Genomic DNA, 22,912 nt, shown 5'->3' on the forward strand with positions numbered 1-22,912 from the left:
CATTGACAGCACAATGGGGCATCATGTGGCAAAAGGCAGCTGCTGAGAAATGACAGAGGAAGATACCTGCCATGGTCATTTAACGAGAGGTCAGAAAGGAAAGGAAAAGCACCCTGTAGAAATGGAAGAGAGCCAAAAAAAAAAAAAATCACTGCATTTTTAGGTGCTTGTGTCTTAACTACCCCTGGCCCCTCCTTGACAGGTCCCAGGGATCAGTTATCACACAAACCAGTTGTAAAGTCAGGTGTCTCTCCAGTGCTATGTTTATAGCTGGTGCTGTGAAATGGCCCCAGGAAGGTTTTTTCCCCTACGTCTATGCATGACTCAAATCTGACAGTCCAGCACAGGACTGTTGGAGTCATCCCAGGCTGGCTCCAACCCCAGGATCCCAGCAGGGCCAGGGGTTTTTAAGCTTATAGCACCAGGTGGGGAAGGGAGGAGGAAGAGGAAGAAAAGCAGTGCTGTAGGAAGTTGGGATGTGGAGAGAGCAGAAACCTTTGGCACCTGAGTCCTCAGGCCCCCTTCCTCAAGGGGCTGAGGAGGGTTTGTCTGCTGGGGCTGCAGCTGAATTCAGCATCAGGCAGCGCACGTCAGATGGACTCTGTTCTCCGCGTGAATCCCTTGGCTTCAGCAAGGTCACACTGCCCTGATTGACAGCCAGACTGCGGCCCTCTGGCTTAGTCTTATTTATACTTTCAACTTGCAGCTTCAGAAAAGCCTTCTGTTGTTCTGTCTGAGCCTCCTGAGGCCACGTCCTATCATCTGTGCATTTAAATCAGCTTTACTGATAGCCAAGGTGTTGAAGCTTTCCCTGGGGTAAGTGAGAGCAGAATTCACCTCTGCTTGTTCAGGAGTTAGGTGAGACTTTGGTAACAAGATGCATAGTTTCTTTAGTTCAGGGCATCAAAATAATTTGTAAAGAAATCAAAAGCCTAATGGGCATTTGTCATGACTGAATATATAAAGAATTTATGGAAGAGATGAACTTTCCAATTACATACCTTGGCAGAATCGAGCATCAGCTCTCCCTCTTTGCTTCCCTCCTAATTTCATCCATCTGTGACAGCTAAAATGACTGATTCAGGGCTACTATTTTAGGAAATCTCCTTTGCTGCTTACTTCTCTGGCGGCATGCAATGGGACAATGGTGGAGACTGGAGTTTGTTGTTAGATTTTTTTTTTTTTTTTGTCATGGAACTTAGTTTTTAAATCTTACCCTGTGTAGCTCTGGTGCAGAAAATTATGTTGATTTGAGACTACTAATGAACTCACGTATATGTCCTGTTGTATTCAGTGGGTTATAAATATTTGTTTAGATGAAGTGGATGTTTAAATGCTGTTGTGAAATGGAATAGACCCAAACATGTGCTGAACTTTTCTGATGGTGCAGACTGCAGTAGTTGTGCTATTTCAGAACAAGATCATCAAAGAGAGCCTTGATTTACTGTTCCTGTGCATCACTGGGAGAATGGTTCTTGCAGACCATAGAAGCTCTGGAATAGGAGTGGAGTAGATGGGGTGTAATAGCTGCAATGCCGTTTTGTACATGTGGAAAATGAGTCAGAAATTTTTTTGAGAGCTTCTTCATATGAGATTCTGGGGTGGAAATTCTCCAAGAAGTGGATATTGGGAATTAAGACAAAGAAAATATTATGGACAAATAGCATTATGTGCATTCTTTCAGAAATATAATTGTTGGATCTTTAGGTGAGGAACCAGCATGGAGGAGGAGAGATGTTCTGTAAATTTAATTAGTCATTGCTGAAAAATTGAAACAATTTTGGCAAACTGTAGCTGCTTTCTTTCATTATTTTCAAAATGATATATTTCAATTTTGAGTCTTGAAATAACATTTTAATCTTGAAAATTGCCAGAGCAATTTCTAAATAAGCCCCAGAAATCAACTGTGGTAGCTGTTGGTTCAGTAGTCATTTGCTTTAATAAAAGGAAGTGAGATAAACTGAGTGCTTTGTTTCAGGTTATCCTGAATTGCTGTATTTTTCAATCTATTTTTTCTTCAGGCAGTGGACTGAAATATTAGGTGTTATCACTGCCTTCACAGGTTGTGTCTTCACTAGAAAATGTTGTAATCTTAGGTTCTGTTAGTTAGGTAACTGCGAGGAGGCAAAATCCCTGTGATGCCCAGACCATTCATCATTTATCCGTGCCCTTAGCAGACCAAAAGGGACGGCAGCAAGCCCCAGAAGGGGCCCAGTACTATATGGGCTCAGGTGATCTCCGGCAGCATTTCTGTGCTTCCTAAGGGAGTGGGGAAGACCTAGTGGTGTGTTTCAGGTCAATGAGCAGTGATGCTGGACCTTGAGGAGGCTGTGGCAGGGACAAGGGGGTTGTTGGTATGTTGACTGCTCAGCTGTCTGTAAAGCTGTCAGCAATGGTAGGAGCCTCTCGCTGGGACATGCGGTGAGGAGTTAGGGAAGTACTCATCATCTCCACTCTTGGCAGGAAAACACAGGGGGAAATGAAAGCAGGTGAAAAAGGATAAATGCAGGGTACATAAATACCACAGGAGGGAGGATGATGGATGGGAAGGAGGGAGAAAGCACTTGTTTTGAAGAAAATTGCTGTCAGATGATTCAGGGGGTAAAGGGATGTGTCTGATGTAGCTTGGAAATTGGCTGTGAGCACTGAGATGCTATGGAAACATTCTCACAGTAATGCAAAGAACGTTAGAAATAGAGTTGTTGGAGGGCCCATAGCAGTCTGAGACAGTAAATGGTAAAAGGTAAAGCTGTGGGGTTAGCACTGCATGTAGTTCTGAGCTACTGTCTTGCGTCAATAGGAAAGATAAAAGAGGGTCGACGTTTTTGGGGGATGAGGAGAGCAAAAGGGATGATAGTGCCAGGAATAACTGGTGGAGCAGCTGGGTATGAAAAGAGGGCCCTGTAAAGTTATTTGACAACCAGGAATTGCAATTATTGCTTTAATTTCCCAATGGAGAAAGAAAATGAAGAAGAAGAAGAAAAAAAGAACTTTCAAAAAAAGAGGAATTTACATTTAAAGATCAGGAAGCTTCAGATAAAGTGACAATTGTCAGACTCCATGGAGAATTAGTTCTTGCACAGGTAATTAAGACAAGTAGTAAAAGATTTGACAGTGGTAGATAGAATAAGAGGACATGTAAAGAAAAGGTGAGACACTGTACAGAGCGGGGCAGGACTGAAATTAAAAATAGTGTAGGCATGATCCTAAAAGTGCTGATTGCTTTTCTGTGGTTTCTAACAGGAATAATAATAATAATAGCTGATCATGGGATGATTTCCACCTCCATTCCCCCAGACCTGCTGGACTCCATCAGGGGTAGGAGTAAAATTCAGAGAGCGTGTTAGTGGGAGATAGATTAAGGAGGGAGTGATGGGGATTAACTGGTCTCCACAAAACCAAGCCACTTGATTTCTGTTGAAACCGTATTTCTATGACTTCATGGGGAATTAGGAAACATCAAATGGAAAACCCATGAACACATTTAAGAGAACCAAACAAGGAGGTGCCGACCTCCAGAGGTAGCAGTAGTTAAGCATGTCCTTAACCTGAAGGACATCTGCCAGTCTGCGTGACCGCTGGCTGGAGAAGATGAGTTTACCCAGAGCGAAAAGCCTTCCTGGACAAAAAACAAAATGTGTTGTTTGTAACACAGAGGCTGCCAGCACCCTGCAGACTCTGAGCATCAGCTTTTGTGGAAAAGAAAACAAATCCACAGCCATAACACGCGTATGGAAGTTTGTTCTTCATAATCTACTGTCAGGCTCTTTCAAAACATTCATATTTGCTAAGGAAAACAGTAATTTATTTTAATTCTATGAGGCTAGTTATGTTCTTTGTGCCATTTCATATGTTCAAATCAATTTGACATGCTTACAGATGTTATGCAGAATTGCATGAATGTTTGTTATGAACCAGACTGGTTCAGAGCACTTTGTTACATAGCACATGTCCCAAAACTATGATTTATAAGTCAGTACTCAACCTTTGTACCTTAAACTATAGTCTGTCCATGTATGAAATTGTATGCTTTCATTCCTTAGATGTTATTAAAAAATATGCAGATGATCAATTCAATTACTAAGCTGGCCTGGAAGCCACAGTTGTTCACTCTGGCTTAAAAACATCTGCAATTCTCTTAAAGTCAGGGTTTTGTATTTTTTTTTCTTTCTGAATATTCCAACTCAGAGGCTTGCAGTACGTAAGCACACATTCCTTTCCCTCCTTTAAAATCTGTTTTTTCTTTCTTTGTTTGCTTTCTTGTTTTGTTTGTTTGTCTCTGATTTGTTTTGCTGTGATATTTCATCTGTACTCTGAGTACAGCACTGACCATTCATGACAAGAAATCTGTGACAATCCTGGTAAGACAAGGGAGGATATTTGTATCCTCAGGACACATGTCCTTAGGCAGGACACCTGATGTACCTAATGGTACAAAGGCACCACTCCTCAAAATCAGGATTTGGTGCTAACAGCCATAGGAAGCTACCAGATTTGCACAATGATTTTATCGAACATCTAGCAGCTGGTAACAATGAAATGGCTAAGTTTTTCTCTTCCATCCCATTTTTATCACATCTCCAAAACTGAATCATGCAAACCAAACAGCTTTAGTGCTCAGTCTCTCCCAAAATGCCTGGAAAGAAATGTTGATTTCGATCCAAACAAACAGGAACACAAAGCAAAGGCCAGTCCAGTGAGGTGCTAATTAAACACTGTTGATTTCCACTAATTTCTGTGAAAGCGGATGATGTTCATAGCCTTGCAGTTGGCTCCACAGAGCCAGTGGTCTGGCTTCTTTTGCAGACCAGTTTTAAAATCTGGTGACAATTTTTGTGTGAACGTGAACGACTTCTCCCCCAGATGAACTCCAGCTTTGGTCTCTTTGTAACCCTTGGAGTGGACTTTGATGTCTGCCCCTTGGTTACACCAGTAATTCTCTCTGATGTTTTCAGCTATATTGGCAAGACACCTGAGTGGCTTTTCAGAAAGCTAGTTTGGACTGTGTTGGTTGTAGGCAAATAAATGGGCTCAGCTGATTTACATAGCTCTCATTCCTGCAATGAAAATGGCTGCTGTATCAGTTAGCTCAGCTTCCAAATTGCAACGAGCAGGAAGCCAAAATTTGCATGTAGCCATTAACTCCCACATTAACCATGGGAATGCACATAAAAAACATGTTTGCCATCCACTGACCATGCAGTGATGCCAAGCTGGTGTGTTGAAGAAGAAGGAATTCTTGAACAACAGTTTCCATGCAGACCATATGGGATCCCGTAATGGACAAGGGTCCCAAGGAGGTTGAGTTTTGAGGTGGAGAGAGGAACCTGCAGATGGAAGCAGAGGAGCAGCAGGTAGAGAATAAAGCACTGAATGGAGAGGTAGGAAATGAGAGGGTGCTACGTGGGAAATGGGGTGGTTTTGTTGTGCCTTGGGCTGAACCCCAAGAGTTTTCAATTAAGACCTCTGCTGGAGAAATTGACTGTCCCCTTGGACAGCTTACCCCATCCCACAGTTTATTTTATCTATAAAATAAGAACATTAATTCTTTCTGCCTCCCTCTCACCATTTATATCTCTCTTCTGTTCACGTGGTGAGGAGCATCTTCTGCTGCAGAGCCCAGCACCTGGGTCTTGATCTTAGATGCTGTTTGCCCCAGAAAAGATTTTGCTGTCTCTTAAAGAGCAGCCCGGGCATCTTACACATATAGCTGCTACAAGTGAGATCATCTGTTGGCTGTAGCTTTGCATGTATTCCTGTAATCATGCAAAAAAGAGAGGAGCCAGAGCAACGAGAGCAGAAGGAAGCAGTTTTATTTGAAACGGGCTATTTATACTATCAACGAAATAGAGACATGCACATGTGCAGGTATTGTATAAGTAGGTGTTTGTTTAACTGATGTCCTTGATTCTATGTGGGTGTTTTGCAAGGAGAAGGAATAGTTGATCTGAGGCAATAACTTGGGCCGTTTGATTTCTCGGTTGTTCATAAAGGGAAATGTACTTTGTAGAAGTGAATTCCTAAGTATATGGCAAAGGAGGTTTTTAGTCTGAATCATTCCTTTGAGAGATTTTAAACATTTGCCTCCCACATGCTACAATAATTCTTGAAAGTGGCTTCACTGCATGATCCGAGAAGCTGCATTCTGGCGCCTGATGGTTTATGAGAAGTAAACACAATGGAGTGGTCTCGGATCATATAAATTCAGGATTTAACAGTAACAAGCAGGGAGGGGAGGGGGAGACCTGTGTGCAGCATCCCAGCAGCAGCATCCACTCGGGAGTGTGGGTCTCGGCAGCGTTACGCTGAGCGCAGCAGAGCCCAGCCTCCTCTCCAGACCTCACATGGAGCGTACAAACTTGCAGAAAAACAAATAGTTTTACAAGTGTCTGCTCTGACACGATGCCAGCAGGCAAGAGCACTTTGGACGTGCTCTCTGAGTGGAGCGTTGTCTCTTAATGACCATGAGCGTGGCCTCGGCTTTCTTCACTTCTCATTTTTTTTTGCCGTGTTTATTTTAAGTAAGGGTGATTTTCACTCTCCTGTTTGCTTAGCCTGTCCTGGTGCAGTAAAACAGTTAAGATACACGTGGCAGAGCCTGAGATAGCCTAGAGCAAGAGCATCCTCTGGTAGTGAGGACATCTCAAACACTGTGAGTGCAGCAGGCTGCAGCAGATAGGCTTCCATTTGCCCCTTAACTTGGGTGAATTTTGAACCCCGGGCCACACAGCAATACTCCTCTTCCCAGATCCAGTCAGGGCTGCTCTTCTTTCCAGCAGAGGTGGTGCTGTGGACTGGGTGCTGTACACACGGTGGAGAAGCTGGCAGCCAAGAGTATTTGGGAGCCAGTATTGCTACTTGCCCCCAGGTCACAATGATCTTCATCCTTCATTTCTGAGGGATTAGTGAGAATATAATTTGTTTCCATTTTGCTGAGTTTTCAGTCCTCAGCTGCCTTAGAGCTCATAATAAATGGAGCTATAAACAATGTATAGAAATTCCTCTGGCTACTTCTGGGCTGAAGCCTGGTGGTTCCCAGCAGCATGCATCAGCTCGAAATGACTGGCTCAGCAAGGCAGCAAAGACTGCGGTCAGGATCAATACCTGCACTCCCACGATGGGGAGCACAGGGCTGTGTGTGAGGAAGGGTTTCCAGGAGCATAGGTTTGCTTCTTGTCTTGTGACTGGTTGCTTTTCCCGATTGCTTCTGAGGGTGATATTATTTTACAGCCCAGTACATCTGCCTCATATTTCAGAGACATCCCCTTCAATGGCAAAGTGTTGCCAAATGCACTGTTAGCTGCACAAGTCTGCTGTGGACCATGGAGGAGATGGTGCAAGAGCCCAGGTGCTGGAAGCCCCGTTATCCTCCCTGCGTAACCCCATGTGACAGGTAGCACTGACAGTGGGAAAAGCAGCCTGCCTTTGAGCTCCTGAGTATGGAGCTGCTCCAGCATGGTGGGAGTGATACGGTATAACTCCTTCTGCAGTTGTACATTTACACAGTACAGTCCTGTAGATGCCACTGACTGTAGGATGTCTTTTGGTAGCTTAGCACCTGTGAGGTTCTTTGGTCATGGAAATTACATAGTGAGCACCAGTACACATTAAAAGTAATACTAGCTGGTGAAATGGGGCATCGAAAGAAGAGAAATGCACTTGTGAAGAAGTAAAGCAAAGAACAGAAGAAAGGAAAGAACATGGGGCTGCGCATTGGAAGGAGAGGAACATGCCAGCAAGGTTCTGACCTTACCAATTTTTTATTCTACTTAGTAGCAGAGGACAGAAATTTTCTCCAGACACAAGGAATCCCTAGGTTGTTCCTTGTCTTCTCAGCATCTCTCTCTCCTGGGAGGAAAGATCATTAGAAACGGGATAGGTTCTTATGTTATCAGGTTATCAGCCTGATTCCTGAAATCTTAAAGCTTTGGTTGTTGGTTTCTTTTTTATTTTATTTTATTTTATTTTGTTTTGTTTTGTTTTGGTCATAAGTCTCAAGTTTGATTTATTTATGTTAGGTCTTCTGTAGCTCATTCTGGAGAGTGGTCGCAGCCCACTCAATTTATGTGAGGCTGGAGGTTTGCTCCAGTGTCAGAAAACTCATGGAGAGGGGGAGGTCAGCTTCCCTAGAGCTAGCAGTTAAATCTGGAGTTTCCAGTACGTGCGTGCATCTGTGTGGGTGCCAAGTTCACTCTGCCTTCTCAAATCCTCTACAGGTGTGTGAATCCCTGCCGCTCATGACCTTGGAAAGTCAACTCTTTAGGCAGTAACAAACAATACTGAAAAGGAAAAGAAGGAAATAATGATTTGACAGCCTGATGGCAGTACATCCCCTTTGGGTTTGTATAGGGCTGAGACGATGTGTGCATGCTGGTGACTAGAAATGCATTTGTGTTTGAATGTGCACATAGATACAGTAAACACGCATGCATGTGATGTCTGTAATAAATATATATTATTTTTATTACACATGTTTAAGGAAATAGATGGTCTTAGGAAGTCAACACTTGGCAGCGGTTCAAATAAAAGGCGGTAGTGACACACTTCTGATCTGGATGCAGCGATTCCGGCTGTATCTGGCTGCTCACCGGCACCTCGTAACCGCTGTTTTAAAGTGTTACTGCAGTCACTGTGAGCCTGCAGAAAGCAGGAGGCTCCTCCATGCCCTCAGAGCAGGAAAACGGAGAGCTTTGAAGCCTCTTGTCTGAGGAAGATACCTCAAGTTAATTTAGTATGCAAGGAACCAGCTGCTGAGAATATAAATTTTGTAGATATACATCGCTAAAGAGGGGGAGAAAACAGAAGACTGCTGAACTGCTTAAGTGCCCTTCATCTCTACTTTGCTAAATAAATTACTCCTACTCACTTTTTTTTTTTTTATTTTTTTATTAAATAAAACCAGAAAAAGATACAAAGCAATTTGTGAAGTCAGGCCTCCTTTGCAAAAATTCAGTGTGCCTCAGGTTCTTGAACTGAGGAGCAGAAAATTTGTATTTAGTGGAAATCCTTTCTGCTTTGGCTAAGGGTATATCACTACTGGAAAGTTTAAGACTATGAATACAGCATCGGCATCAGAACTGTACGGATGCAGAAGTCAACAAAACCTCTCTGGAAAGCTACCTGGGCAGCCAGCCTGTGCCAAGCTGCACGTGGTGGCGGCCCTGGGACCCCTTTCGTATTATACAGTCTCATCACATAAAGTCATTCTGTCTTTTTGATGTGTGCTCTCGGTTTGTCTCTGCAAATAGAAATGTTCCTGAACACACTTACATGGAGAGTCCTTCCTTTGTAGGCATTAAAAGTCAGTTGAGCAGCTGGGTCTGTGTTAGCAAAGTGGTAAATGAAGCTTTGGGGGAAGAAAACAACTTGTTTCTGGGTTCCTTTGGGGAAAGAATCTGCTCAAAGTCACCCCATTTGTTTCACATTTCACCAGAATTGTTCTTTCATAGCCCTTGGCTGTTATCAGTTATTCTGGATAAATGGCATTCCACATCTCTTCCAACTTATCTGCCACCCCAAAAGACGAATCCCACTTCATTTTACTTCATATGCGATGGGATTGTTTTTCTTCTTTGGCTGGCTATCTTGTGATTTGTGAAAAAACAGAGCCCTGGAGCATGCCAGCATCTCTTAGACACTCATCTCAAAATTTTCACAAATTTATTTGAAATGCCAGTAAACTGCAATCCTTTTTTTTCCATGGATATTTGCAAACATTAATGAACTAAGTCTCACAGTCAATCCCATATGCTTGAGACATCTTATCCCTTATGTGGCTAGGCGTCTGAGCTACTGATGGGTTTAAGTAAAACAGTTGGAAGCGTAACCCTGGTTTGCTATCACTGCCATGTGTCTTGGCTGCTGAAGAACTTCATCTCTCTTAACCTCTTTTCAGATAGAAAGAGATATTTTGTCCAGCAGCCAAAGGGAAATGCAAGCATCCTGGTGGAAAACAAGCTGTTTCAAAACCCTGGCTGCAAGCTACCCACACATCACAGTTGTCAGCCAGGCTGCACATGCATAGTTACAGGGAATAAAATAGAAAGGACCTTCTGTTCCTATTCAGAAAGGTCTCTACCCATTCACCTACACCAAAGGATCGTCATCAGCTGCCAGTATTAATTTGTTCTCCTCTGTGGATTTCCAGCCAAAAGAAGGCAAAATAAATCTAATTCTATCCAGTAGGGGCACTTGCAATGCAAATGCTAGCCCATATATTACAAAGCATTAATGCAACCTGCTTCTAAATTACTTGGGGTAATTTTTGATTTTATTTATTCCTCTTTTTCTTTAATTAACCTCTGGGAAGAGAAGCTGAAATATCAGTTTGGGGAAAATCAAATATGAGAAGCAAAGCCCTTTTTTATTTTGAGACTGTGCTTCCCTTGTAATAGCAGCTTATTTAAAGAGAAGCCTGGAATAATCCAGTTTAAGCAAAGCAAAGATCCCTGCTGAAGCCAAACTGTGTGTGGGTGTGCTCTTGTCAGGTCTCCCAGCAGAGATGGGCAGCAACGGCTGTTAGTCAGACCTCACCCATTGCGGGAGATGTTGGTTATTCAGAAGCTGGCATTTTTCTTTGGCACACCAGGGTAGAACCACTACTCTGGTGTACCAGGAGAGGGCTCATCCCATGGGGAAAATCCTGAAATAACCTGGGTTCCTGCTCTTTTGTTGTCATAAAAGAAAATCCCAAGGAGACGTGGCTGGAAGAGGTGTGCCCTGCAAGGGTCTCGCCCATGGGTTAGGAATGAGTCTCTGCTCCTCTTCCTCTTCTTGTTTTTCCACCTTGTGCCATGTTTGCGGCAGGTCCTAGGCTGGGATCAGGCAGTGTTGCTTCGTGCCGCTGTCAGGGGATTGTGTTATATGGGGTGGTCCCACCTCATGTCGTTTGGAGCCTGGCTTGAAGCCACAACTCAGTCTTCAGGCTTGGTGCAGGCATAGCTCCTGTGGGGGAATAGTCAATATGGGTCATAGCTTATTGTAATTTTTGCAGAGAATTCTCCACATGCTCAGCTTTCTTACAGAGAGTAGTCTCTTGATGCTGATAGGCTTCGTGTAGCACAGAAAGTTAAGCGTATGTATAAATCTTTGCATTATCTCAGCTTACTTTTATAATCTGTTCAAGTAATGTTTTTTTTTTCTTCTCAGTATATTGCTCTTTGAAATTTCTATGGCAACAGTGTAGCTAAGAATATGTTAAATAAAAGTAATTTAAGCATAAAAGGCAGGTGATTATGTTCCCTGGAAAAAGAAGTGAAATAAATTGAAAAAAAAAGAAGTGAATAAATTGATGATTAGCTCTTGAAACAGCAGGTGAGACTAACAAAGAGGATAAGGTTCAATTCTGTTTCCACTGATGCGTATGAATACGTAAGCACCATCTTTCTTTGTTATATATCTGTGGGTTTGATTTTTAATTATTTGTCTTGGAGATAATAAATGATTGTATGTTATTTATAGAAAACAGCATATGCCCAAGTTCTACACTGTGAAATCCATATCTGTACTGGTTTGCAGTAAGGACCAGACCACTAATGATTAATTATATGCAGGAATACAAATTAAATTTCATATGATGATAAATAAATTAGAACTGAACATAGCATTTGTTTCAAAGCAAAAAATATCTAGTTAGAAATTCATTTCCTAGATCTATGAGAATTGCTGTAGACAACGAACAGGGCATGAAAACTCAGAGCCTGCATGGATATTGATTGGCACGTTTGGGGTGTATTTCATATATTTACACTCTGCTTCCCCTCTCCAAGGAGACCCTCCCCTGGTCAATTCTTTCCATCGATTTTGAGTCCGCCTACTCAGGAGCTGAAAATGGTGGTGCTGGTGTGGAGAGCACAAGAACAGCAATCAATTGCAAATACTTTTTAAGGCACTCTGCTCCCGTATTTTAAAGGGGAAAATGTATTAATGGCAGCAGGTCTCTGATTTTCCCTTTTAAACATCTGAATCAAACCGGTAGCGATTTGCAAACTCCCGGGCACTTTCCATTCTCTCTGCAGTGACACCTCTTTTGTTTTCTCCTGCCCTTCCCCGCAGACAGCGAAATCATTCCTCCCGACTGCCTGCGGCCCCGCTCCTTCACCGCCATCCGCCGGCCCTCGCTGCGGCAGGAGACGGAGGACGCGCGCCTCTCGGTCAGCCTGTGCGACCTCAACCTGCAGGAGGAGAGCTTCCACGTGACGGCCACCACGTGCCCCATCCCGCAGAACTCCCTCAACTCCCAGCACTCCCACCTCCTCCCCTCCCAGCTCGAGAGCGACCTCCGCTTCCACCACCTCCGGGGAGCCCACGTCAAAATCCTCGATGACCAAACCGTGGCCCGCCTGGAACATGCCCGGGAGGAGAGGACTTTGGTTTTCACCAGCAGACCCCTTCGGATCAACGAGACCATTTTCGTCAAGATTAACAAGTCCAACGCCGCACGCACGGGGACGCTGTCCTACGGGGTGACGTCCTGCGACCCCAGCACCCTGCGCCCCAGCGACCTCCCCTATAACCCTGAGTCCCTGGTCGATCGGAAGGAGTTCTGGGCTGTCTGCCGGGTCCTGGTGCCCCTCCAGAGTGGAGACATCTTGGGATTTATGGTGAATTCGGACGGCGAGCTGCACCTGAGTCACAACGGTGCCAGCAGCGGCATGCAGGTCTGCGTGGACTCTTCCCAGCCCCTCTGGATGTTCTTTGGTTTACACGGTGCCGTCATGCAGATCCGTTTGTTGGGTATGTCCGACCCCTGCCTTTCCCAAAACCTCGTGCACAAACAGCAAGGTGGGACGTGCTGTGGGGAGGGGTAGTGGGAATGAATGAAAAAGCTCCCTCCCTACTCTAGGATCAGGTATAATTTTTTTTTAAAGGGAAAATAAAATAATGTACGTAGTGCATGGCTGCAGAGTTACAAGACATACCTCTTTCCGCTTCTGTAGTATCTTTCATCTGACAGTCTCAAATCTTTTTTTCTGATAACAAATTAAGCCGCAGAGACCTCCACTGAGTACCGATGAGTCACCATTGACCTGGGAGAAGCAAGGAAGGGGGAGGAGAGGTGCTTTGGGACGAGCTAATCTAGGGCATAGCCAGCAAGAGGAATGAGATCTGATTCCCTTTTCTGTGCATTAGCTTTCTGGCAAGTCTAAGTCCCCAGAAGCAGCCCCATTGCTTCCCCCAGGCTCATACGTGAGAGGCAGGCTGGAAGGTGGAGAGGAAGCCCCGTGCTTCATAATGCCAGAGGTGCACAGAGCGTGGCACTGACCAGCACAACAGGAGAGGGGTTTCCTTCTTGTTGTGGTTTAACCCAGCAGGCAGCCAAGCACCACACAGCCGTATGCTCACCCCCCACCCCTGTGGGATGGGGGAGAGAATCAGAAAAAAAAGAAAAAAAAGTGACTGATCCACTTTGTGTGTGGATATTGGGCAAGCATCTTCACAAGGCCACAAGTGTAGTATGTGGTTGACCTTGAATTTGGACCTTATAATGGTTCTGCTGTCAGAAAGTAATTGATGGCTTCTGAGAACATGATGTAATTCCTGGCCCTGTGCTAACTGGAGATTATTTCAAAGAGCTCCTTTCTTGTTTACACTGTTATACTCATAGACATTTAAGTACACATATGTTTCTTTTTGCCTCAAATCCTAACTATTAAAATACCCCTTTTACCCAATAAGAAAAACTCAACCAACTAAAACCCAAACAAACACCTCTTTTCTTAGGATTTTTGGAGAGTCTTTGAAGATAAATTGTTATGAACACACATATCTGTCTGCAGGGTCCAGTTCACATTAACCACAGTCTAAAGTGCCCTAAACAATTTGCTTAAAGTTGACCATAGGCCTTTGCTGTCAGTGTTTTGTGGCTATTAAAGGATCACAGATGACAAATGTAATACTACGATTTATTTCTAGGAGCCCAGGACTCAATCCCTGATAATTCAACCTGATTACATTTGTGGAGGGTACTGTATGTAATCCATGGCTAGCTCTGCTGTCCACCAACACATAATTTTGATAATGGTAGGTGAAGTCAAACAGATCCCAGTCCAAGCAGGAAGATTAAATGCTTCTTTATACGTAAGAAGGAAAACATCCTCAGGTCAATGGGCTTCTGGTAAAACAAAGTCATCGACTGGTACTCCCTTTCATATGAGATCACTAATTCTGGCACTTCTGCACAGAGTGAACGGCCTGTTTGTATGTAATAGGTCCTGAAACCGGTCAGAGAGGATGTGTCTCACCAGAAGATCAGATTCATGTCCTCATACAGAATTCAACAGAGCACTGACTTGGGTGGTGCCCAAGTGGGCCTCCTTCATCCTGGGCAAACCTCCTGTTGAGCAAGTTATCTCCCAGTCCCTGTGGGTGTCCTCCCTACCTGCTCACAAGTTCTGCCCAAACTGGTACACTCCTAGTAAATGTTTTAGATAAATCCATGTTTTCCAATGGAAATCTGCTGAGCTGGAAAACTCCACACTACCTGTATTTGTATGCACATAACAGACGTCTCCTGGCCTCTGTTGCTGGAGGAGAAGCTGAAAATGGGTTATTGTTCTTACGTGAGATGCAAATGAAGAGAACTGAACCTGCTGACCTTGCCTTGCTCAAGGTAAGGGTAGGACCTTGCAGGGCATACGGCTTTAGCTACGTCAGCTTGGGCAGCAGGCTGCTGTGTCCCAGTTAAAAGCTGTGAAATAAGAGCTTGCCTGTAATCTTTAACAAGTGTTAAAATACAAACCAAGCTTTTCAGACCTATTTTTCCAGTATAATAATGCTGGAAGCACTACATTCCCAGTATCAGCACAGTGCTGCTTCCCAGAAAACTGCTGGTGCTGTCTCACCACTGCGCATCTCTGCACCTGCAGTAATTATGTAGACCATCAATACCCTGATAGAAGGCAAAGAAAATAATGAACTTCCAACTCTAGCTTTTGCAGTGCTATTAGGGAGGTGATGTGCAATGTTTGCACAGCAGTGGAACAGATTATGGCACTTGCCATAATATCTGTCATTATAATATTAGAAAATGTAAGAAGAATATAAAGTGTTCATCTTTCTAATGACAAGCTCCGTCTTCAGAATGCAAACAGGAATAATTTTGTGTGATCTATCTTTTGTAGTTTGAGCTTTATATCACAGGAAAAGACATGTTTATAGTCATCTTTTCTAGCTTTAATGGAAAACGTGAAGTTCCATGTCCTTGAAAGAAATGAGACAGAAATACTGCAAGAGGCATAATTGTACCAAACCTATCTTATATAGCAGATGTCATTCTTCTTCTGGGGGCATGTCGTTATTGGAATAATCAAAGCACCGTTATGCAGTATTAAAAGAACATCACACACACAGTGAACCATAAAACAGAGCAAATGAAAGTTGCTGTTTCTGCTGCTTCTCCATCTTTTCTGCTTTTCTGGGAGGATGGAGAATGTGGAAAGCAACAACACCACCCTTGAATCTAGAGAAGGTTTATTTTTGATTTGGGGAACCAAATCAAGGAAGGCTCATGGTATTTCACTGAGTAATACAGTTCACAACCTGAGATTAGTTATTTGATCCTGATTCAGAGAAGGACAAAGCTCAGGGCTCTCCTGGCTAGTGGCTTTACCGTGGAAGCTGATGTTTGCTGCCAGCAGCTGTTCCATGGTATTGGTACAGCATTTCCTAATCTAAATATCAGGGGAGACCATCTCTACCCAGGCTGATGGTCTTACAGCACTCTATAGGAGAGCAGGGCAGTGTGAGGTTGGTTTGATAGTAAAGAATTCTGACTTTTGTTCCAGTCTTATCAGCCTGGCATCTTATGCTGGCAATGTGTTTGCTTCAGGAGAAATAAAAAAGCAGAAAATGAAGATGATGTTGGAATTTTTTTTTTTTTTTTGCCTCCCTACCACAAGGAAAATAAATGAAACCCAAGCACCACTATAGCATGATGAGAGACCACAGCCATCTTCAAAGGGAGGTGGAAGGATGTCAATGTTATTGCAAAGAAAAGGTTAGAAGGCAACTTTACTGCATGGAGGGAAGATAAATGAAAGAGGAAGGTGCATTAATGTAGCAGATACTAGCATAAGAATATCAAGCTGCTGGCAAATGAAGGGACACATTTAAATTAGACATAAGTGTGGGTAATTAGCTACAGGAACGAGCTATTGAGGGAGGCAATAGATCTTTTTGTCAGTATTGGAAGCATTTCTAAATATTTTATATGTAGAGTGCTGGTCTTGATTCAGAAATTCTGTGGGTTATGTATGTAGGACAACCAAACTGAAACCCAGATTATCAGGCATGTAGAAATGAAACAGAGTTTGCACATCCTTCAGGAATTCTGTTAGTTCTGGTTTGGGTTATTTTTTTTGTTTTGTTTTGTTTTGTTTTCAGGCATTGTTCCTGTACAGTAGACAAAAACAGCCTATTAAAGTTTATTTACTGTTTTCAGCTTTTGCTGGTAAGCGTTTGGACTCTCACACAGTTTAAGCAACAGCTTTGAAAGACTGAAACGAGCCAGTCTGGATACATTGGTCTGGTTTTGGTGGTGTAATTCATTTATGAATTTAAATTGATCGACCCCATAAGGGTTTAAAATGTATGACTCATGTCTGGAGGAGCTATCACAGCAACAAGTTTATATATTTAGTATTTGGGGAGCCAAATGGTTGGGGAGATTCTTTCATTTTCTTGTGTCTCAGAGTGAATCACCAGAATGTAAAACATCATCCTTCTTCTCCTTTATATTTTTGCATGTGTCTGTGTGTGCGGTTTCCTTTGTGAATTTCATCCTTTCCAGTAATATTGAAGTCTTCTTTTGAGCAATGACATAATATGTTCCATCAGCAGTTGTACTGATGAAGTTGAGTTGCCAGCTTATCTGTGTCCTGTCCGCATATGCACTTCAATAACTCCAGTCCCTCTGCAACAGCTGCTCAATTTTGCAGCTCCCTGGATGTGTCCTCATGCTGACCAAGAGCCTGCGTTTGGTGTGGGTACGTGTATTCACATCCATGCTCTGTAAATGCAGAGCGTGCATGGGCTAAGCTCTCCTGCCTCCTTTACAGTGTGCATTGAGCTGGAGCGCCGCCTTAGGCACACACTGCAAGATATTTAGAAATCAATTGTTGCTGAGGTTTCCATCCTCCTTTCAGACTTTGCTGAACTTTGTCAATGGGCTCAGAGCAGGGAAGGGGCAGGGGGCAAGAGCTGACCAGGACAGAACAACTGTGAATCCTTGGGTCCTTGGGATTTCCTGCAGCAGCAGTCAGCAAAATGGGAATAAGGGGCTTAAGGAGGACACTGTGAAAGCACATGAAAAATGAGGGAAGAGAGTTAATAATCGGTGCCTCTTCAGAAGAAGTCCTCTTGTATTAATAGATGCCTCTTTATAAACCTTCCTCTTGTATGTGGTTTTATCTTTGCAAGTGAAGTACATATTGCTAATGTTAAGTTGTAAGACCTACACAGGAGCATTACATTGTCCAGAAATTCTGGGCTTGATTCTAGCCCTGCGTAGCTCTCTCCATTCATGTCCTGTTTTCCATTTAATGCTTTGAAGGAGAATTAGCACAAAGGGAAACTGTATTGTGAGAGTGGACAAGGTGCTTACAACTTGTCTCTTGGAAAACAGCATGGTCATGGAGAGTTGGATGCAGTCAGATGCTTGTCTCTTGGGGTCAGCGTCAGCAGTGTCAGAATTAGTACCTGCTTGTGGCTTGTGCCATCCAGCTGAAGATCTTGTCACATGTGACACACGGACCCACTCCTGCCGTGGGTAAGTCAGCGAGCATTAGCCCGTGTGCTGAGCTATCAGCCAGCATCTGGGCAGAGGCTGGGTAAAGCAAACAGACCTCCTCCAAGTGACAGCCCCGGGGCATGCGAATGTCTCGCCCTCTCTACACTTCCCTCCGTAAGAGTAAAAGTGATTATCATGACTAGGATAATAAACCATCCCTGGATGCAATGAGATGTTCATAAAAAGTGATGTATAGATATCCCTTATCTCATAATGTCTTTGCCTGCCTATGGTGAATATACAGGATAGGGGATCATGTACAGGTCTCTTTGAATTACAGCTCATCTGTCAGGAGATAAAATCTGCCTAGTCTTTGAACCAGCACTGTCAAATGTTAGTTATTGTGGCTACTGAGAGAGTGACATAGCAGACTAAACTCTTGCTTTTCCTTCTTTGTCAAACCCCTTTTCATCCAGTAGCGTGTCCCATAGAAATCAGAGCAGTGCTGGCCAAGAAAAGTGGAAGTATTTATCTCCTGTATGTATCTGCCGCCCTATTTATACACGTCCCTCCAGGCAGAGCATAGTGCTGGAGCAGCTGGGTTAGGCAGCAGTTTTCCCTGTGCTCACAGAACCACATTTGCTGTAGTCTCCCAACTACCCTGAGTCCAAGGGCCTTTTTGAGATGGAGCTGGAAAAGGCATGGTTTATGAACAGGAGCCTTTTTGGTCAGAGTAATTAATACCTGTTTTCTTTTAGAGGGCTTTTTATTTTCTTAAACAAGATGAAAGCTCCAATTCTCGTTCTTCATACATTGCAGCTACTTAATCCAGGCTCAGTTTTGACCTCCTGTTGATCCAAGCATCTGTCTGGGTGCTTTGTTGGTCTAGAAAGTGAGATGGAGCCCCCTTCGAGGCTCTTCCACTTCGGTTCAGCTAGATGCTCGTCGCACGGTGTCCATGCCCGCAGGACTTTTCAGGATGAAGTGCTGATTAACCACTGAACTTCACCCTTTGGGTCAGGAGGGACACCAGCTGGCCTGTAAGTCTGCCATGTGCTCTTTGGCTTCAGACAGCATTTTGGGCTGTAGCGTCTGGAGCTTTCATTTCTCCTGCTTAACTGCACAGCAAATAATGGATGTGCTGGTGCCCTGCTGCCCTTCTGGACACAGCAGACAGCAATACTCTAGAGAAACTGTAAAGCACACTCCTCTGATCCACAAGAAAATCTGAACTGTTGTTCTACATGTGATTTGTTATCTAACTTCTGCTTCCCGACACCGTGGTTAAGTCTGACACCCATCTGCAAACATAAGCCTTCTGGTTTTGCATGCAGAATCTGCCAGGCTGCTTTTTGACCTTTTTCTGGACATTTCTGTAGCACAAAGCAAAATTCCTTGTGTTTTCACGGCCTTGCAAAGGACAAAATTTAGCATTGTTCCGTTCAGAAATGCAGTATTGTTCTGTTCAGAATTAAAATCGCCCAGGAAATGTTGAATGCAAAACTCCCCATGGATCATCAACTGATGTCAGTCACCTGAGAGGTAGAGATGAACTGCAGTACAGAGCCCGGGCTCTGAGAGCATGGTTGGCCACAAACAGTGAGCCCAAGGGGAAGGAAGCTCTGGCTTCTGGTCAATGCCGTATTGTTCCCATCACCGTGGGAACATAACAACTGGCTGCGTAAATACATGTGTTTTATAGCATTCAGAAGTGATGGATATGATTACATCCTTCCCTAGCATTATTGTTGATCTTTAACTACCATGTGCCCATGCAGCTACAGGTGCTTTGTTCCTTTGTTTTACTATGATGTATTCAAAAGTCCCTCTTGTGCAAGACCTGGGTGGCCCCATGGGACAGAATAGCTCTCCTGCAGCCTTGACTGGAGGCAAGAAAATGTGATAATATGCATAAATTTACATGGCTACCCTTTGGAACAGAGAGCGTGCTGAGGGAACAGCTGTTATTTTAGCACCGAGACAAGCTCGCTAAAATCGTGGTTGGTATTTGCAGCTCTCTCTACAGCTGATGGAGCATTTGCATTAGTGAAAGCCAGTTACTGAAATACAATGTAGAAGAATTTAGGCCTTGCAAAGCTTGTCTTTATAAGGCCCACCTTTTTGTGGATGTACCACTGAAGGAATACCAAGATTTCCGGTATCGGTGTCAAGTGAGAGATCTGTCTGGCGAATATCAAGAGAAACCTTGTCTCACTTTCTGAGAGAAGACAGGGGAAAGAACCCAGGAGATCTCAGTACACTGTGTCCTGCCACGAGATTGCAAGGTCAAGGGAAGGCCCATTAGTGTACAGTTCCAGGTTCCTGACTGCATCTTCAGTATTGGCTTTTGCTCTTGTAATATGCAAAACAGCTGTGTAATTCCACCAAAGTCTGCATTCTGTAATAAATATAGGTATGTATCTACTCATTTTTTTCCTGTAATGGAAGGGTGAACAGAGGAAAAAAATGAAGTGGGAAAGCTCCACGCAGGCTACATCCAGGAGCAGAAAACTATGAGACTTTTCATTAAAAAATAGTAAGGACTGAAAATGAGGTCCTACAAGAGTCTTGCATATGGTTATTTACCACAGGTTGTCATGTACTAGGGATCACTATAAGGCCAAAGATCCGTAGCAGGTAAGATTAAGTGAAGATATGACACTTTACAGGGTTACATTGCTCTAGTATCCAGTCTGTGTAACCTCTCAGCTCGCTCACCGCGTAGGAGCGCGTGTGTTATGGGACAGACCTCCACAGTCAGCTGTTTACATGAGCTCAGTACCCACAGATTTTTGTGCCAGATTTTTCAAAGAGCCTTGATTCCATCGAGATAAGAAAATCAATGGCCCTGATACATGCACGGTGTTAAACGTGAGAACATATATTGAATAGATTTTGAGATAGGGAAATTATTTTAGCTGACAGGCTTAAAAATCTGGTTCCCAACAAATAGAAATCAAATTGAGAATTTTGTAAGACAGCTAAATGAATGGGACTGTCAGGTGCTCACTGGACTAAAATGTGTGAGAAGTGCATGGTTCTCTTGTGCACCTTTAAAAGTGCCAATTGAAAGCTGCAGCCAGATTTCAGCATCTAGTCATTTACACGGCGTGCTGGAAGCTCTGGAACCTGCGGACGCATGGAACAACATTGAAAATCTGTGATTACTATTGGTAATTATCTGGTCTTTATTAGCTGTTGTATTTATGCAACAGATGTGTTAAAACAAGAAAGGGAGATCAACATATGTGCAAGTAAGTATGTTGTGTAAGACTTTATCTTTCTTAGAAGCTATGGCAGGATGCTCCCCTATTTTTTCTTTCAGGTACAATGTTTACTTAGGATCCTGGCATAGTCCTTGTGATGGGTATGGGTGGGGAAGGCCCGTTAAAGTTGGACAGCAGTGGTCATTTACCGACAGCATCCCGTGAGCCAGGAAAAACGAAGTTTAAGTTGGGTGAGTTCAAAGGCTAGCCCTGGAGTGCAGGCAGTGGGTGTACATTATTTTTATAATATTTGTGAAATAGTCATTAACAGCCTAGACAAGTAATGCAATTAGCAGGAAGTGAATGAACCACCTGAGATGGTGCTTGCCATAGGCCTCCGGTATTGCCAGAAACCCTTCTGGGGGCAGAAGTCATACTATTCATTCCTGTCAGTAGCCAGCAAATCCTGGGTTTGGCCGGTTGGTTTGCTTCTTTCTTCCTTGAAAGCAAAGTCTCCAGGCTATGCAATACTGCATTTCCACTTCAAAGCAGCAGAGATTTTCAGCCTGTGGAGCCTGGTGTCTGCAAGAATTCCATGGGTACAGTCCCAGTGCTCCAAAAGAAACATTGTGCTTGCAGGCCTTCTGGGTTAGGATCTGAAAAAGTGCAGTGGGACCATATAATGTTGAATTTAATTATGAGGGGGAAAGGAATAAGAGAGGAAGACAGAGATTCAGTAAAATGGGTAGTCTTTTGTCTCCTTATGATCACGAACACTTCTCCCCATCTGAGACAGCATGAGAAATACTGTGTTCAAATCCCCCAAAATTGCTGGGCACCTTTCACTGACTGATAGATGTTCTTCATAACAGGATGGAGTTCAGCCCGTTGTCATTATATGAGTCCCATGAATGGCCTTGCCCTTCTATCTCTTCCCTCAGGAACAGATACCAGATGAAGAAATATGTTATGAACACCTTGAAATGGCACTCATTCATTCTTCCGAAGACAGCAGTAATAAGGAAGCAACCTACGCTTTGGTGTTACTGTTCTGTTCTCACCATCTCAGCTGGAGTTGGAGTCTGGGAGTCTGCATGTGCTGCTTGCTAGCAGTGGGTTGGGAGAGCTGCTGAACAGATTCGTGGCAGCTACTGGCTGCTCCAGGTCACAGAAATGCCCTGGGTATTTACTTGCAGCGTAGCAAATGTCCCTGAGCACGTTCAGAAGGAGAATACAGACAGCACATTGCTACTACCCACCTGGTTTTGCTGTTGTGGTTGTTTTCTGATATTCTCTCTGGGGCCTACACAGTAATAACTACTATTCTTAGAACTTTGTTATGAGAAAGAAATGTACAAATAATATTGTTATAAATGAGAGAGTTAAGGGGGGGAATGTTAATTGGCAAATTTCATGTATTTTTAGGGAATGTTGCCATTGTATCTGTCCTGTTTGCAAACTTAAAAACTTCAGTGGCACAGCTTTCCCTAGACAGCTGCCATTAAGAGATGAGCAAAAAGATGTATTTTTAAAAGCCGGGACAGCTCCAGGGGGTATCCCCAGAGAGCGGAATGCAATGTTCTGGGAAACCACCCTGTTCACCACAACAGACAAAGACAGCCAACAGCATCTCCGAGGGCCACAGCTGCTGCATTTTAGTCACTTTTAAGACCTTCTATAAAAGGGCAGTTATGGATACAGATAACCACTCTCACAAAAATCGTAAATGCTGGATGGTATCCCAAGAGTTGACCTACCTCACCTTACTTTTCTTTAAGCACTCCAATGCTGGAGATGCCGTAATCTCTCTAGGAAGTCTGATTGCTTTACAGTGCTTCACTGTCTATATAATGTCCAACCCAAATGCCTTAACATTCAGCTTATGCCTTAGGAATGCCAGGATTTCTTGTCTTAAGCAGAACTTTCACGGAGAACAGATTGTTTCTTCCCTCATTTTAGCAGCCTGTGAAAGCTGTTA

At 43.6% G+C, this 22,912-nt stretch overlaps 1 protein-coding gene across 10 annotated transcripts in view; it reads left to right on the plus strand.

The window, feature by feature from the left end:
• Positions 1-22,912, plus strand: part of NEURL1 (neuralized E3 ubiquitin protein ligase 1) — a 153,871-nt gene that overhangs the window by 119,857 nt on the left and 11,102 nt on the right. For all 10 annotated transcript variants that reach the window (XM_083845074.1, XM_083845077.1, XM_083845079.1 and 7 more), the window contains one exon: positions 12,055-12,735. In XM_083845074.1, coding sequence (XP_083701200.1) covers positions 12,055-12,735 — 681 coding nt within the window. The remainder of the gene's footprint in view (positions 1-12,054; positions 12,736-22,912) is intronic.

This window comes from Anser anser, assembly GCF_964211835.1.
Source record: "Anser anser genome assembly, chromosome: 7".
NCBI classification, from domain to species: Eukaryota; Metazoa; Chordata; class Aves; order Anseriformes; family Anatidae; genus Anser; species Anser anser.